At 42.9% G+C, this 18,715-nt stretch overlaps 1 protein-coding gene across 2 annotated transcripts in view; it reads left to right on the forward strand.

Annotated features, from left to right (window-relative positions):
* The first annotated feature begins 3,531 nt into the window (after positions 1 to 3,531).
* nkain4 (sodium/potassium transporting ATPase interacting 4) overlaps positions 3,532 to 18,715 on the forward strand; it is a 40,408-nt gene continuing 25,224 nt past the window's right edge. For both annotated transcript variants that reach the window (XM_070910615.1, XM_070910616.1), the window contains exon 1: positions 3,532 to 3,585. In XM_070910615.1, coding sequence (XP_070766716.1) covers positions 3,532 to 3,585 — 54 coding nt within the window. The remainder of the gene's footprint in view (positions 3,586 to 18,715) is intronic.

Raw genomic sequence — 18,715 nt, forward strand, 5'->3', positions numbered from 1 at the left:
CATATGCTTTTGGGACAGCCAGTGATGGCTGTAATTTGCAGCTATGTTGGGTAGTTTGTGTTGATAAATGTCCTGTAGAGCTGTAGGGAGCAGCTCATTTTGCTGATTTAAGGTTAGGTTATGATGTATTATTTGGCACAGTAGGTGTTTGTTGCACCAATGCAAAATATTCTGTGTTGTTTCTGTTACCCTCAGCAGCTCCCCAGGTGACATACACTACTTCAGCCTGAATAATGGCATCTTTTGTAAGCCTGTGGTATAAGCAAACTACTGTTTCACCACAATAACTTGGGAAAATCGAGTCATTCAGGCTGCTGTAAGTGTAAGAAAGAATACAATCTATTTTGCTGTTGTATCTCCGTCAGCCTCACAAATGAGGAATTGGCTGTTGGATAATAGTGAAACAGACTTCTTCTGAGTGTGTGTCTGCACAAGGAGTTTTCACAGGGGGTGTTGGAGCGCCAAAACGTGTGACAGGAGAAACATAGAAGGAAAAAGAGAAACAGAGGGAGAGAAAGAGGGAGTGGGAACTAGAAGCGACAGCCTAAGACGCTTTCAAAGACAGAAAAGCCTTGTCCTTTTGAGGTCTTTTTTCTATTGTTGTCCACTACGAGCCAGACTCTTGGGTCTCCTCCACAATGCAGGTCCCCTCAGAGCAGCGCACCACTGGCTGTCCTGTCACTTCACATTAGTGTCTTTGTGGAGAACAGCAGCCCCTGAGGGCTTGGACACACTTGCCATGAAAGAAGAGTTCTGGACACACACACACACACACACACACACACACACACACACACACACACACACAGAGTGAGTCGATAAGGAGGTGTTGGGCAAAATGGGCAAAATGGGAACACAAGGAGGACCTCCATCAAGGCTTCTAATAGAACTATAACAGTGACCTTATTTCAGCCTTAGCTCTCCTCTCTTAGTCGCACTCTCTTTCACCCACCCACCAACACACATGCACACACACACATGCTCACAGACATTTTTATGGCACACATTCAGAAAACATGTTCTCATAAGAAATGCAGTTGTGAATGAGTGAGCTTCATGCTTCAAGAAGTGCAGGACAGTCACTAATGTATTCTACTAGTAGCTCTTGCACTCACTGGCTTGATGTGTAACAGTAAAACAAATTTGTTAATGCCACTGACTACACACAAAAAAATAGTTCCTACATTTACTGACATGTTAGACCCGCTGGTGTGTTTAAACCCACAGAACTTTATCTTATGAAGTGAAGCCAAGATTAAAATGTTTCCAAAGACAGCAAATACAATATATTATTATATTATATTAGTATTTCCATCTAATGTCCTACTGTAGCCGTAAAAACACACTGGATTTGAATTTTTCACACTGTGTAATGCATCATTGTTGAAACAAGCAGAATGAAAAGTTAGGCCTGAAAGTTCTTTCTTGATCTTGAAAACAGTAAATTGACAAAACAATTCCAACTCAAGGTCCACTTAGTAGCTTTTTCTGGAGCTTTTAACCACATCACATGGTCTTTCTCATCACTGTCGACCTGCAAGTTCTGCAGCAGTTATGATTTCATCCATTGCATTTTAAAAACCTCTCATCCTTTTTGGTTTACAGGTAGCTAGTGGACAGCAACTGCCAATAAAGACAGTGTGATACAGAAGCTCCAGAAAAAGGCAGCCAGTGGATCTTCTATTGGAATTCTATAGTTTTCCATTAACAAAAGATCTACCAAGGTAAAAGTCTTCAAGCACAACATGTAACGCCACCTGTTTGTGCACATATTACATAACACAATAAAGCATGTGCAGAATGCTTTTCTGAGACAAGAAAATATGACTAGAATAAACGTACTGGAGGAATAGATAAACTGTCAAACTTCAATAGACTTAAACCTAGAGAAAACAGATGCAGGTGGGGGTGTGATGCTGAAGCTACTTCAAACTGATCACGATACTTGTTTTTTTTTCAGGTTTTGAGCTGCCATGATGAAAGAACAGTTTTTTTCCCCTCCAAACTTGAAAAAAAAGCCCAATTCGTGTCTGCTGGCCGGCTTTCATAAATACCCAGAGGTTATTTTTGGCGATGGGGGGGCTCCTCCTGGTCTCGGCTGGACTCAGGTGGGCATGGGCGGCGTGGGACGGCGGAGAAGAGAGAGGAGAGGAGCGGTACTTTAAAGGAGCAGAGCGGAGGCGTGTGTGATGAAATGAGATGTGAAGTGTTCCCTCACTCAGCCCACAGACGCGTAAAAGATTCATCAAGCTGGTGAGGAGAGAGAGAGGTGGGACCTGCCTCCATGCACTCCGAGAGAGAGAGAGAGAGAGAGAGAGAGAGGAGGGTGGTGACTGAGAGAGTTGCTTTTAAGATCTTTTCTATTATAAATCATACCGAGCAGTGGCTACCCAAGAGGCAAATGGAGATTCAAACAAAAGGTCTGTGCGGAGAAAGGGAGGCAGGGCAAGAGGGACTTGGAGAGAGGAGGGGGGAGACACGAAAGGGGTTTAGAAAGTGGAAGTTGAGTGTAAAGAAACTCGATATAAAATAGAAATAAAAATCATCCCAAAAGTTCCTCACTGAGATTTAAGGTGTCTTTTACAGAGGTATAGCCTATAAGATAACTGGGACCCTTAAGAAATAAAAAAAAATGCTTTAATTATTATTGTAACTGTAAAAGCCCTCAAACGGAGTCTTAAATATGGGAGGAGACGTTTGTTCTAAAATTAGGAAAATCACATAACTGAGAAAAATGTGGCCTCCATTTTGAATGATGGCCCTGTGGTATAATGTGCGGCGCAGTGCTCTTTTTGAAACTCGTCAGTGTGTTTCATCGTATAGTCACAAGATGGCGCCTGTTCTCCACCATCAGCAGCAGCACCATTAACGGCAGCTAATTTAACCCGGCGCCCCTCCTCAGCACGCGCTCACAAATCTCAAAACGAGAGGCAAACATTAGTTGTTAGCAAACACCAGTATGACTCTTTAACGCTTTCACTCAAATGAATGGCCGAAATCACTTTTATCTGTAACTGTAATTGCTATTAAAGCCTTTAAAATGGCTTATTAGAAATGTATTCGGTCACCATGGCGATAAATTGATTGACTCTGTTGAAACATGTTGAATTAACAAGCGCGCACTTATTACGACCGCCACACCACAGACAGCTTCCAGAAACCAGTTCACGCCCTCAGTCAGCCACATCCCAGTCCCCGGTTGACTACCCCATCACCACCTCCCACCCCTTCCTCCTCCTCCTCCTCCTTTTACACACCGGCTCGCAACCACCCACCCAGCCAGTCACCTCAAGTGCGACCGGCCGGCTGGAGCGGAGGCAAACAAACCCAGACCCAGACCAGCCAGGGCGATCCTGCCGCGGGGTTTAATTTTTGTATTGGCTCATCAAAGAGACACCGGAGCAGAAGAGGAGAATGGGACGCCGGTGCTTGGATCAAGACTGAGTTTGGTCGGCACATTGAGCGCTCCTCCGACCCGTTCCCAAAGTCCTTTTCTCCCCGGCTGAGAGTCACGTTTCCACCGCTGACACAATGGGCTGCTGCAGCGGACGATGCACTCTCATCTTTATTTGCACTTTACAGTTGGTGAGTTGACCCACACTTCTCCACTTGTTGTTTTAGTTAAGTTTAAGTTTTAACTGTGCGAGAAAACCTACCGTAATCTATTTAAAATGATGAACTACTTTACAGTTAAAGCCCATTTTAACAGGGCAGTAGCCCACGTTCTGTTTAGGGCTGAGTATCACATGTGGGGACAGATGACTGTATCTGTATTAGAAACACCAGCACATCCTAAAAGTTCTATAACTCACTATAAGTACCAGGCACACACTACAGTCAAGTCTCCATGGTTTCGTCTTTTTTCTTCTATAGCTTATGTTGATATTTGCTGAAATCATGTTTGGGTAGAAATAATGACTTTGGGTTGATAGATGTTGTGTTTTGTGCCCAATCTAAGTAGCCTAGTGGTGTTGTTTATTTCTTTACCTGATCTGTGAGGAAATTCACTGTTGTGACAGAAAACATATGGTGCTGCTGGTGTGTTGGGAAGCCAGCTCTCCTCAGCACTAACAGCCCCAAGTAAGTAGCACAGTGATGGACAGTTTTGGGGTAACTATGCTGTGTGATGCATGATGAAAGTGCATTAACAAATCTATGGATTTGCTCTTTTGAATATTGCAATAGTGACCTCATGTATACTCTATCACTCGAAGTCACCGTCATGTAGTTCCGTTTGAGGCATCAGCTGTTTGTTTAAAGCTGTATTTCAGCTTAATATCCGGCTCCTGCCTCGTTACGTAAAACATGTAAGACGTCTGTGATCTTAAAGATTTGAAGAATCTGTTCATCAAGAACTCAAACCATCTCTGGAAGTGTTGATCCACAAAACACAGAGGATGCAGAGACTTGCAGCTTGTTGGAGCATTACATTTTCTGATTGGTGAATTGTGGGCTGTGACATTTTACTGACGGTGGCCGTGCAGTCTCAGATGATGCCTCCCATCGACTCACAGGCCAGCATGCCTTTTGCCACTATCCCAGAGTAGCGTTTACTTGACAGGGTGTGACAATGTTATTTATGGTGGTATTAAAACTGAGCTTTCTCACACCATAAGCCCCCCGGGTGAATGTCGCTTTTAACAGCTAAGGGAGCCATAAAATCTTCTCCAGACAAAGAGTCAAATGGGAAAGTTCTGATATATTGTATCATGCATGAGGGGATCCAAAAACAAAGAAAAATGGAAACACAGAACAAAAGGAAAGCATGTGATAGGAGGTGGCGGTTGGTATGTTTCAAACCTCTTCTTAAGTAATAACGCCTGCTCCTCCCATTTAATGATTCTCCCAAGCCAACATCTCAAGACCCCCTCAGAGTTACAGGTTTCTGTTCTGGCTACTGCTTGTGTATGTGCATACAGTCTCAAGTTTATACACATACAAAGAGAGAGGCCGTTAATCCAGACTGGAAATGAACCCCTGCTTGTGTTGTAATGCATTTTCAAAGGAAGAAGATTAAGACAAGCGTTTGTTCCAGTTTTTTCTTGCTGTCATTTGATTGACTTCCTACCGCCTTTGGCATCAGTATCCTGCTTGCCCTTTCCCCACTTCATCTTCAAAATGAGTAGAGGGCTGGTGTGTCTTTGTGGGTAACACCTGTGTATCTGTAAGGTTTCCACTCTGGAAATTCATTAGATGGTGAAGGAATAGGGAACATTAGATAGAGAGTCTGCTTGTGTCTATATATGGCTTAGGTCACAAAGGCGTCAGTATTGCTCCCTACGTAAAATAACACACAAACAAACAAACAAACACAAACACAGAGGGCTATGAACCCACCTTGAGGGACGCACCTGTTTTTCCTTCCCAGACTTCGGACCTTTTTGCCTCATTAGAGAGAAGGAGGTCGACCATTTGTTAAGAGGTTTATAAAGCTGTCAGTGGGCTGCCTAAAAAGTCCCTGAAGACTCCTGGAAACAGCTTTATTTTCCCCTGGCACTATTTCTGGATGACCTGACACTTCCTGTCTGCAGAAACACACACTCACACACACCTGCACACTCTTGATGAGTTTAACCTGCAAAGAGGGGTTGCATTAAACCATGCGTGACCTTTCGAAAGGTTGTCAGGTTGTAGGCGCGTGTGTGTGTCTGTGTGTGTATATGTGTGTGTGTGTGTGTGTATGTGTTCGCATGAATATAAATGTGCGCATGTGTGTGTGGAGAATCACAAGGGGCCCCCACTCTCCCCTGGCTGAAACCTATGCATTGACAATGAGCCAGGTTATTCCCAGTCCATTACAGGGTAAAACTACCATTAACAAAACAACATACTCTGCTCCTCAGATGTAAAAATAGCCCTTGTGAACCGCTGTGTGTGCTAATTAGCCGGGCAGAGTGCTTTGATCAAACCTCTTTTGGCATCTCGGCCATCCCCTAATTGAATTGTGGTGCGCTTTCCTCATCAACAGGCCGAGCGGTGGGACTCATCTCTCTGGGACAGAAGGCAACAGATAATGAGCTTGTATTGATCGAAACGCCTCTATTCCCTCTTCCCTCTGCAGCCTAACTATTCCAGACAGTAGGGCTGGATCGTTGTCAGAACCCCGATCAGCCCCAGAGAATGGCAAGCGTTGGCAGGAAGCCCTGTCTGTCTAATGATTTGTTTGTACTCCGAGACACAGGCGAGCTCGTTTTTGTCTCAACGGGTTGGTTGTTTGAGGTGGTGACCTGAAGCTGACCTAGCGTTGAAGCGTTTCGATTGGTCAGATATGGGACCCAGACCAGACATATTGTGAATGTCAGCGACTGGCCACGAGGAGAGACGTCGCTCTGAATGGAGCGGCTGGTTAATGCGGCTCCGCGGACAGTGGGTGATTGATGAAGGAGGCCTCTTCGTTGGTCATGGTGGTTTTCCGGGAAAGGGCAGACGGGCAGACACACGCGCTCACACACACACACACATAATCACACTGAACAAGGGTAATGAGCTCACAACTGAACATTGACCCTGAAAATGGCCATAAGTGTGCTGGCGGCACTGACTGACGCAGCCTCACCGAGACATAGACACTATTTCATGCATCCCTCTTCACACCCAGACACACCCACAGACACAGCTGTGCATTCTGAACTGTGAGTTATAGGTTAGTAGGTCTAGTGCTGGGTAAAGATTACAGCCTTTGTATGAGGAGAGGAGAGGAAGTGCAGCTTTGTGGACTTCTGACAAGACAAGAGAAATGAAAGAAAGCGCTGGAAGGGGTTTTTATTTGATCACAAGCAAGGAGAAGAAAAAGGTGTCCATGTTGTCACAGTGAGCAGCTTCATTTGTGCCTATGTAGGACAAAGTGCTTTCAGTGGAGTAATCCACAGAGGCAGCAGAGATTTGCAAGTTTTACCTCATCTTCACCCTTAAAAACTACAGTGAGACTTCCCACAAGGCGCTATGTGTGTGTGTGTGTGTGTGTGTGTGTGTGTGTGTGTGTGTGTGTGTGTGTGTGTGTGTGTGATATCTTGCATCACACTGCCCACTTTTCCTCTACTCTTTTGATGACATAGCTAGAGAATATACTTACTTTGTAGTGAAGGCTTCAGAGAAGAAGACGACCGGGTTCAACCAAAGTGCTTCCAAGAAAGTTTTAGCGGAGAAGCCGAGCTCCTCCTCCTGAAGAGTTTTATCTCTATAGGCGTGACATTATCCCTTGGCAGGCATCACGTCATCTCCCACACATTACAAAGGATTTAGGCTGTTTTTTCACGGCTTCCACTCCCAACTTATTTGCTTTATGGAAGCAATAACATTCAAATATCCTGTTGAATATTCATGAGCTTGGAGATGCTGAATGTCTATCAACAAACTGTCTCCCCCACCTCACCAATCTGCATGCCACATGTGTGCTTTGGTATTAATGCATCACACAGCTGTAATTAAGAAGAATTACTGCAGCTGGGGCAAATTGCATGGCAATAAAACACTGTATGCTATCAGGCCAGCAAACCTGAGTGTGAGAGTTACAGCTACTGTATAATCCTCTTCCGTCTTGCCAGTTTCCAGGAGAGGTGATATATCAAAACCTGGTAACTAGTGAAATATGAAAGCTGATCTTGGCGAGAGCAAGAAGATTTCAATTTTATCAGTTACAGATGCTACAGACATCTGTTTAGGGTATCTCTTTTTGGTGGGTGCTTTGTTGAGCGTGTGTGTGCAACATCTTTAGAGTGTCTGTGTGAGAGTGGAGCCTGGTGTGATCAATGATAATGAACTGTATTTCCTTGGCACTGCCAGGTTGATGGAGGAGATAGGCCAGCGGGAATAGAGTGGATGGTCACAGCTCTTTTATCTCTCTGTTTCTTTCCCTTCGTCTTTGCCTCTCTGGGCCTACTATTAAGTTCTCATGCAGCCTCTCTGGACTCTGATTCATATCATTGTGAGCAGAAACACATTTTTTTTTTCACTATTTGCTATGACTTGCACAGATGGTGGTGGAATAAGATAGCATCCCTATCTGAATTAGCCATGCAGATTCAAATTGTGGTGTCTGTGTGTGTGTTAGACACAGCTTGCTGTACAGAGATGGGCTCCCCATAAACTAGGCGTATTCGCCAAATGCCAACAGATGCCAACAGCAATATATTTGTTGGTTTCTTAGTTCATTTCTTAGTCTGTAAAGTAGATTTAAATGGAGCTGTACCAGTATGTGACATTTATCACTATTAACATACAGGTTATACACAATGATGACTGTGTTCGTCAGATGTGGACTGGGGGTGGGGTTTATAATCTCCACCACTAAACCTAAGGCGACTCATTGTCAATTATCTGGAACCCAACAAGCACTATCAACACTATGGAGACATATTTTAGCTTAAACTAGCCTCATAAGCCCTCTTGACAAAAACAATGCAAACAAGAGCAATCAAAGCAACAGTGGTTGTTAACATTGATGATGACGTTATTAAGAAGCATGTTGTTATTAAGGCTGTCACTTTTTCAAAAAGTCAAGTTTGAACGAATTCGAACTAACACATAATTTGTTTGAAATAATTTGAACGCAACCCTTTTATGTAGCGAAATGCACTGCACCCCCTCTCCTTGCATATAAATCTTACTATCTTACCGTAATGGCCATTTTACGAGCTTCTGGCGCAGGTCCTAACTGTGGCAAATAGCAGGCAGTCGGACAAGGTTGTACTGATGTTGCTCCACTCATTTCGCTCCGCTGTCTCACTTGGGTGGCAAGCTAGTAGGTCCTCAGATTAACTCTAGAATTTAGTGGTACAAAGACTGATTTGACACATAGGGTACCAACGCCCTCCATCATTACCAACATTACTAAGAGAAGCTAGGCTAGCACTACCAAAGCCTACTGCAGTAGAAGCAACTAAATAAATCCTCAAGCTTGTCTGAGTAAGGATATAAAGAAAAAAGCAATTCAATCTATGTTGAATTGATACAAGCCCACTTATGTCCTAGAATGGAAGCTACATATATTACTCCAGGTCCCCAGGGCGCCGTCTCTGCAGTTTGCGCAATCACATTGCCAAGACTGCAGGTTGAAAGCAGTTCAGCAGCTTAGAATTTGGAAGGGATAGAAATTCTGTTTCTAGTCATTAGGACGTTGTTAGATTAATACATTACAAATTGCTGTTCAGACAATTATAATTACACGACCATTGATTAAAAGCTGCTTTTCAGACAATAGGGAAAGCCAGTCAAAATCTTCTAAAAAGGTCTCTGCTTTTAAGACACAGTTTTTTGGGTCAATATATAAAATTAATTAATAAGTACATATTTTAATTTTCCAGTCCTTTGAAGGAGGGTTCATGTGGTGGCCTGTTTGTTGTCTTTCCAGAGACGTTGTGAAAGTGGGAGATGGAGGGCAGAGGGCTCTAACGGTATGTGATCATGGGCCACAGAAGCTCCAATAGTCTTAACCCTGTCTTACATTGTCTCTGTCTCTCTCTTATTCTTTTCTTTTTGAAGGTCATGTAGGTCGCCATAATTAGGTACAATAGGTGTGTGTGTATGTGAGGGCTGTATTTGTGCTGTCAAATGGACCCCTGGTGTTCACTGCTGATTGTGGTCTTGACCCAGGCTGTGTTGATTGCCGTGCCTGAACAGCCCTCATCCACAGAAGAGCAGCCCCTGACAGGTCCTGCCTGGCCTTAGCTGCAAGTACCAGCCCCATCAAAAAAAAAGTTGATTAAACAACAGCCTACAGTGTTTGAGAAACTGTGTGTGTGTGTGTGTGAGTTGTAGGTCACAAGGCAAGGTGACTGCATAATAAATTCACACTCACACCTCAGACTTGTGGAGCTCCCTCCAGTGTGTCATCATCTCACCTGAGAGCCTAATGCAACCTGGGCTCTCAGGGACGAGGAGCACTGCTTGAATGTGTAATGAACATTCATGCTCCACCCCTTATGTGTATCCTTTGTTAAAGCACAACAAGGCTTTGTTATCTCCCTCTCCCATTTTCTTTTACTCCCCCTGCAACCCACCCACACTAATGCTCTTCCCCATTTTCTCCCCTTGCTGTGAATATGTTTGAATTATTGATTACCATCTGATTTATCAGCGGGGCCAGAGCCACTGGAGATTTAGGGGAGATGCAGATATAAAGGTGGAGAAATAGAGAGAGAAAAGGGGGGATGGGTGGTGGTTCGACCTCTCACTCTGGGCCAATTATTAGCATGACCCTGGAGACCTGAGATCTCTATGTTTAGCTTTCCTTTTCCCCCCTTTCTTTCGTTCTTTCCGTCTCCCCTCCTTCTTTTTGGTGCACTGTTACCACGGAAACCTTTACGTATAAATAAGATGCAGAAGAGCCTGCAGGAAATAAAACAAAAAAAAACAAACCTGTCAAATGGAGACATGGGAATGTATGATGCAAATCTGAGTGAGCGTGCTGAGGAGAGAGACGAGTGCTGGTGGCTGACCCCGGGGGGGTTGGGCTGCATAGGCGACGGGGCTCAGTACACATCCTGCTCTCAGGACAACTGTCACTCTAAAGATAGCTCTACTTACATACATAGCCTTTAACCTCAACCACAAAAACGACCCACCCTAAAATGCAACATAGCAACCAGTCAGATACAGCTGAGTGGTCCCATCAGCCGCCTTTATCTGAAATGTGCTTATTTTATACTTTCGTCTGAGGTTGCTTGTTAAACAGATTACAGCAGCCACGTTTTTATGCTAATTGAGAAGAGGTGCTGACCTTCCTCCTGTTTCTCGACCTTCCCCAGAGTTTGGAGTCACCGCCCTTGCTGTGTGCATGTTGGGTTATAATAATATGTGTGTTCTTGGAAAAACCATCTCCTCTTTGTCCCCGGTGACCCTTTTTTTTTTTTTACAACTGTTCGCCATTTTAATGCCTTCAATTTACCAGACCATTAATTATGTGGTCATAGTAAAAACCTTGGGCTGGCTAAATGTTGAGTGTGTGTGTGTGTGTGCGCATGTACCCGTCCTTGCAGAGGCTTGTGCGAGTGCGTCTGTGTGTGTGTTCCACATCAATGACACTGCAATATTAAGCTATAATGGAGATAAAAGTAGAACTATTTGCAAACCCATTTCTCTCTTTCCATTCCAACGGCTCCAGCGGTGTCATTTGTTAAAGTGTGGCATCGAATAAATTGCTGTGGGAGCACCACAGCTGGGAGGACTATCTTGACAGATCACATTCAGTTGAATGGCTGCAAAGCATATTCGTCTCACTCAAATCCCCCTACTGTTTTTTGGCATTCAGTCCTTGTTTTACAAGCGGCTGATGACTTCACGGATGTTTTTGCTCTAATTGTGTTGTGTGATCAAACGGTTGGACAGCAGGGATGCACACAGCATAACTTCGTCTACTGGTGGATGAAAGATTAAGAGTGATGGTATTATGATGAAAAGAGCAACATTACTGACTCAATTATGGAAAGTAGAGCTGGAGGGTGCAAACTGCTGACAGCTGTTTGCCGTTCTTGACTGCGTGTTCTTGATGAGAATTTCGTCTGTCGCAGCTAAATTGCCTACTTGTTAATTGGGGCGAAATCTAAACAGTTTTTGTTAGATCTGGGACATGGGGAGGCAGAAAGGGAGAGGGGATTGGCTGGTTTAAGCTGCTCTCGTTTCGTCACTTTCCCTTCCATCCTATCCATTGTTAGTGTGTTTGGGTTTTATCCATCACTGCTTCTTGTCCTGCTTTTCTTCCCTCAGCTCCTCTGAGAAATCAAAGTGTGTGTGTGTGTGTGTGTGTGTGTGTGTGTGTGTGTGTGTGTGTGTGTGTGTGTTGCAGTCTGCTGTCTCATCTCTCATTTTCCATACGGCACCCACACAACAAACAACACATTTGGATCCACAGGAAGAGGAGACAAAACCTCACAAGTGACATTAATCCCTCGGGTTGAGGCTGAAATCATAACAACCAGTGCTGCTGCATTCCTCTTGAAGTTGATGCAGCAAAGTCTCTAAATTTGCCTCTAATAATCCAAACATTGCTGCCACCTTTGCAGATAAACTTAAAAGAAATGTTGGCTGACGGCAAAGTGGAGGAAGAGAGATAAAGGGGAGGAAGAGAGACTGAGCGAGATAAGCATTTTACAAGCGATACCAGCCATGTGAGGAAGGATGTTTGCAGTCACAGTGTACGAATTTGGGTCATCATCTCCGTGAACCTTGCTTCATCATCAAGTCAGCTTGTTGATTTTTGTGCTAAAATCCTTGAAATATCGTCTTGTCAGTTTGGTGCAGCCTGTTGTCATTGAGAAAGTGAGAATGAAAGCAGTTTAGACGTGGTTAACCGTATATTATATATACTAAATATTATGTGTCTTCTAGCTAAAGATGAGTTACGTCGAACATACAATCTTCTTAATGTTCCCTTTGTTGGAATTCATGGAATACTATTTTACACATGTTGTCACTAATCCTCTCTGATCTTCATCCTCTGAACCACACTCTTAACTTATTGATCTACATAATATGCAGTCGTATTTATTTAATAGACAAATACATATACGTAATTGTATCAAGGGGATTATTTAAAATATATGGTGTGCTATGCTTTTTCAGGAATGCAATAAAAGTAAAATCGACTTGTTTTCTTTCTCTCGCAGATTAGAAATATGCAATCTTCGCACATTACGGTGTGCAACTGTAACGCAGACAGACACCCGTGCATGGGCATTATTTCTAGTTGAGGGGTAATTGCAAAACCTAGTTTGCAAAGTACTCAGTGGCAAAAAGCACCCAAGCTTAAGCCCACAATGATGTCTTCACTTTGATTTATTAATGAGCATCGCCCTGTCACAGTGTGATATATATTGGGATAGTCATTTTGTATTTAAGTATTGATTTCTAGCTTTACTCCTATCTGAGCTAAATCACATGTAATATCCACCTAAAATATTCTCCAGAGTGGATGAATATTTTTGAAAGTAAATGGGGGGGATGGAGCAGATGGAGAGAGAGCGAAAGGAGATCAGAGTGTGAGAGGATGGGACAACATTAACCACGAACAAGGCGGAGGACTCTCAATTGGTCTAAACATGCACTGTATACAGAGAGGGGAGATAGAGCTTCATTCAGCTGAACCGATAAAGCTCGAATGAACTAAACTCAGCTGCCCACAATTGTATTCAACTGAAAACAACTGTTGACTCCAGTCCAGAGGATGTTTATAGCTTAATCTTGAAGTGAGCAACAGTAACCAAGAGAGCATTACAACACGACAGACCACAAAAGTGAAAAGTTTAAAGTAGTTTGCCAGTGTCCAGAGGGAGACTCAGTTCAAAGCATCGGCTTTTATCATGTTTCTTTCAGTGGGATGGATTTGTGTGTTCCCAATAGCACTGAGAGATTAGCATATTATTAGCACCAAGAGCACTTGAAGTTTAACATATTTAATCTTTCATTCATATGCTTTCAATAGTCACTTTGCAAAAAACAGAGCTACAGTGAGCCCTTCACTCAGTGTCTTTTTAGCACCACTACCTAAAACAAGTGGTACTTAGTGAAGTACAAAGGGACTAGCTGCTGTGTTTCACTGTGCAGACCATATTTCAAACAGTGAAGAAGAAAGTGGCTTATGAAGGCACCCTACCTCTTAATCCCTGTCTCAGTTTTGCTAGACCAGGCACCACCAAGGGCTATCTATCTATCCAACCCTCCATGTGCCCAATGAAAGCAATACACTCACACACACACACCCATCACACACATACTGAGATTGGCACCATTAGTTACACAAGGACCAGGCAGGCACCAGAGTATAATGACTTTACCCAGGCGAGAGGTGAAAAATTGGATTGGAGAAAGTTTTTGAGAAGTACTTTACTGCCTGCTGGGAGTCGTAGAGTAGAGACAAGCCGGGGCAAAGCATGGCACATTAAAAAAAAAAAAAAAGTTTAAAAAAAAGCCTGCAAGCCTCTGATTCATAGACTGTCTCTGTGACTGTCTTTCCCTTTATTTAGATTTAGAATAGAACAGTTGTTTTGATTTCTCTCAGGATAGTGGTTACTTAAAGTAACACAGTTCTGTGAGTATATGTGTAGCCCTCAAACAGAACTTCCCAGAAAGCCGAGACCAGGGGGCCAGCTTAGTATGATAGCTAGAGCAGTGGGTTCCTAACCTTTTTGGCTAGTGATCCCTTAAAATGAAGCAATGTGGACTTATGACCCTTAAACACAGGTTACACACGTCTTAGAATGTCCAAAATGTTGGACTCAATCTGAAAATATTTTGTTTATGTGCTTCAAAGGCTTAAGTATTTTTACCTCCTGTAAAACCAATTGAATATCTATGAAACAAGTCATTTGAAAGCATAAATCTTTTGTGTATGATAGAGTACACTTAGATCCATTCGAGTTCGATCAGGTTTGACATATTGACACATAGACACGAGAGCCGTGGCAGTAAAACAAGACCCTAGGTGACCTGATTAGACTGTATAGTATAGTATAGTAGAAGTATAATTTGGACCCAGGTCAGGTCTCGGCTCCTTAGCACCGAATGAACCCATGAAGACCGTTTTAATATTTCTACAGATTTTACCAGTTCATCCAAGGGGTAATTCTCCTCTGTTTACTTTATCTTGATTCTGTTTAGAGCCCTGAAGAGGTACATTTATCAAGTAATCCACAAGAAAAAATGCCAAGAAGAAAGTCTAAAAAAATGAACCAGATTTTGTGTAGCAGAGATGTTTTTTTCTGATTTTCTATCCTGTTAACCATCTCCCGACCCATCAGACTTGTGTTGCGCTCCCCTGGGGGGATTTCAGTAGCCAAATTTAGAATCACTGATTGTACAGTGTTATGCAAGCACTCATAGAACAGGAGTTACTACCAGGTAATTTCCATATTCGTGAGGGAAATCAAAACAACTGTTATATGTCAAAACTATATGAAGAGAAAGACACTAAAAGAGGCAAGCCATGAGTTAGAGGCTGGCTGGCTTTTTATAATGTGCCATGTTTTGCCCTGGCAGTCAGTTGGAGTGCGGAACTCATATGAAACAGAGCTGGTGAGCTGGATATTGTATACAAATTGCCCCTCTCAATCTTGACATTTTATCAGGCTTGGCCTCATTGGCTAATGTATGTCTAAGTAAAAACAGCCCATTAGCGAAGCCATTGAGATAAAAAAAAAAAATCCGGAGATAACGTGTTAGTAGGATTTCTCTGTAATTCACCCCTCACATCTCCTGGCACTCCTCAGTGTCGTCCTTCTGCCTGACTGTGAGTCAGAGTTATATGCTCGAACATAGAGGAGACTGACTCATGTTGCCTAAGGTCATACAGAATGAGCACACTCACACAGACCTGCTTTTCAAAGCCACAGATCCCGATGACACATTCAGTAACATGTTATCAGAGGACATTTCACAGAGGACGTACACAGAAAGAGAAACGCTGATGTGATTTATAATATCTGGAAGCTAAGGTGGAAATGAGAGGGTCACCAGTCTCCAACGTCCTCTCGCTCTGGGGGGGCGTCCTCTCTCACTTTCACACCTAACACCCTATCAGAAGTGTGTCCTACTGCTCCATATCACTAACTTGTGATAACACAGTTGAGTTATGAATCATGTAAAGCCACCCTGCCACATGTTTTGGTCTCTGTTTGAAATCCCAGTTGGATGCTCAGGCACAGCTAACTGTTTTTCATGCATTTCAGCCACTTAATCTTGAGCACACATGCACATCTTAATTAGCTATCAAATGATGCGGATCAAACGTTTTTTTCCCCCTCTCAGACACGTTCACTCTGATCCTCTCATCACTCTTTTATGTGTAGCTCACTTCCCTCTCTTCTTTTTTTCATGGCATGGTAAAGGAGGTGGTCATGATTGAAATGTTTTGGGAATTCTCAACTTGGGTGTTGAGGAAAGGAGGGATCACAGTGTAAAGCTGTGTCCACTTGTGTGTTTGTTTATGCACATCTCTGGAAACTGAGAGAATGTACACAGGCTAACATCATCTAACAGGAGCACCAGGATTGCGGTTAATAATCTGGTATCACATGGCTGAAGGTGAGAATAATTGATGGTTTCGGAGTGCAAGGAATAGAGAATAAAACAGCTAGTGTGAAAAGAGAGAGCGAAGGTTGAAGCAAACAAAGGATGGTCAGTGGTGGAGGTGAGAGAGGGGCTTGTAGCATCCTGCTGTTGTACCCACCCCCTAATTGCTTAGTATTTATGGTGGGAAGAGTGGTATGCGTGGGCAACATGCTTCTCCACACATACCCAAAACCGGAAAATACACACTAAGAGATTCCGTCACCCTAGAGGGAGTCATTTGTGCTTGCAGGCGGTCGGCAGGAGGCTTTTACGGGCCGTTATGTAGCCGGCTCACTATTCCTGGAAGAGCGCTGGTATCTTTTGATCAAATTCTACCCCACTCTCCAGTAACCTGCTTCCTATGAATTGTGGGCTAATTGTGCCATATGGGTTTGTGTGTGATTGTGTATGTGTGTGCCTGTATGTGTGTCTGGGTGGGCAGAGACCTTTCTATTTTTGATTGATTGTTGTCATCTTGGTGGATTATTGAGTTAGCAGCAAACGTGATAGGCTTACTACAGCATCTCAGAGGAGAGTATACGCACACACACACACACACACATCCCTCATGCCTATACATTTCTTTAATTCAATGACTAGTGGAAATATTTCAGGGGAAGGGTCCATGGCCGTGTGTAATGAATACATCAAGGAACCTAAAGTATGTGTGTTGGATGGATGAAGGTTCATGCTCATTAGCATGACTATTGCCCCGTATTATACGTGTTTCTGTGTATGTTTGAATAACAGCGAGTGTAGTGTTCATAAAAACAGTTACAAATCCAATTTGCAGTCATGCCAAAGATGTTTTACAGTTAATGCAAATACTTTAATCTAATTTTATTTTGCTGATTAGATGAAGAAAAGATGTAAACGAGCCTCCCCACAAATTAAAATGTCTTCATTCTTTTAGGCTGTTCATTATTGCAATGAAAAAATGGTACCAAGTACACCCAGATAAGACCCCAAGGCTATTTGCTTTTATCCAGCCAAATAGAATAAAAGCTGTTTAACAGATTTTGCAGAGCCTTTGGATCTCTTTTTTTTCCCACCAGGATTACCAGAGGACATTCTGAGAGCTCAGCTCCACTATCTTCAACATGAGAAGATGAACTGTACCCTATCCTCTGTGTGATATCGTGTGGAGGGAGCTTCAGTTGAACAGACCTTGACTTGACAAATGGACATAGGAGGTTAAATATACAGTATGCTGTGCATTACTTTCAGCTATGTAGGTGTAGTGATTCCTTTTTGTTGTCAGGGGCAAACTGTGGGTGAAGGCAGACATATGTATGAGGCCTCTCATTTTATCTTTACAGAGCTTGTTGTATCACTTTGTTTCACCCAGGTCTGCACTGTTGAATTGATGATTGTATTTCATCAATAAGAAAAAATAATGTACTCAGTAAATGCAACACAATGAATGAATTTTATCTGTATTGTCTACTATGGATGCAAGAAATTGACCTTGCTTGCCTTAAAGTTTGAATTAAAAAGTTGGCTGGACCTATTAGCTGTTTGATAAATGGGCTATATTTTGTATTCTCTAGCTGAGAAAATAAGGTGGCAGGTGTCAACCCACTTTGTCACCATCAAAATCACCATGAGAAAAAAGGAGGTAAAGCCGTTACTGACAAAATAATATATAATAGAAGTAGGCTTTTCTTTTCTCTGCAGCATTTTTACGAGCTGAGTCTTAGGGTTATAGTGAAAAAGAACTAGTTTGTTCAGACCTAGTCTGAAGGCAAAAGTGGAAGGTGGCCACACTGGCCGGCGGTCAAAGAGAGGAGCAAGGTGCTATATTGTTTAACCGTGGGGATAGGTGCGCACATCTTCAGATAGTCTCTCCTGGAAGACATTCATATTGTTGCACTCAGTTGTACACATGAAAATATGAGAAGTTCAAACCATGGCTCATTTCTCACCTCCGCACAGCTGACCAATCACTGCATGAAGTGGGTGTGAATGTCGGATTGTTGGTATCAGAAAGTTGCAGAAATTGCTAGCCAACTCTGCTCAAATAAATGTGGATAAAAACTTCATGGACCTGTTGCAGCTTTAGGTCTTCAGGTGTCCTTATGTGTTGGGGTCCCAGGTGGCTGCCTACCTAATGGTAATGTCCACATCTAATTAGCTAAAGATATGCTCATTAATATCATTGATCGGGTGTAAAATTCACTTGCCTTTGTCCTCCTTTGAATTCGATTGGATCAGGACATGGGACTTGATTCTCATTAGGCCTTAGGTCTTCTGATTAATAACTCCACAACTGTCAATTCAAAAGGGTCCTGTAAGCTCCCCAACCAATTTAACTGCAGCCGAGCTGCACCTCATCTTTACTGATGTCCTCCTGCACGAGCTTTATTGAGCTCTCTAACCATGACCCAGAGCCAACCAGAAGATGCATGACTCTTTTGACTTTATTTAGATCCTTCAGTCCCTCGATGCAGGGGATAGACAGAGGTTATTAAGAGGGAGGGAACTCAGTCGTTCTACGTTAGCATATGTCATTTGTGATTTTCTGTGTATTTTCTCTCATCTCTCCATGTATCTCTTTTTCACCATCTTTTTTTCAAAATATTCTCCCCATCTATCTCAATTTTGTTTCCCAGCCATTATTCATTCTCTTTTTTTTCCCTTCTCCTTCCACTAGAGTGAAGGCTTTATCTTCTGA

This window comes from Enoplosus armatus, chromosome 8, assembly GCF_043641665.1.
Source record: "Enoplosus armatus isolate fEnoArm2 chromosome 8, fEnoArm2.hap1, whole genome shotgun sequence".
In the NCBI taxonomy this organism is placed as follows: Eukaryota; Metazoa; Chordata; class Actinopteri; order Centrarchiformes; family Enoplosidae; genus Enoplosus; species Enoplosus armatus.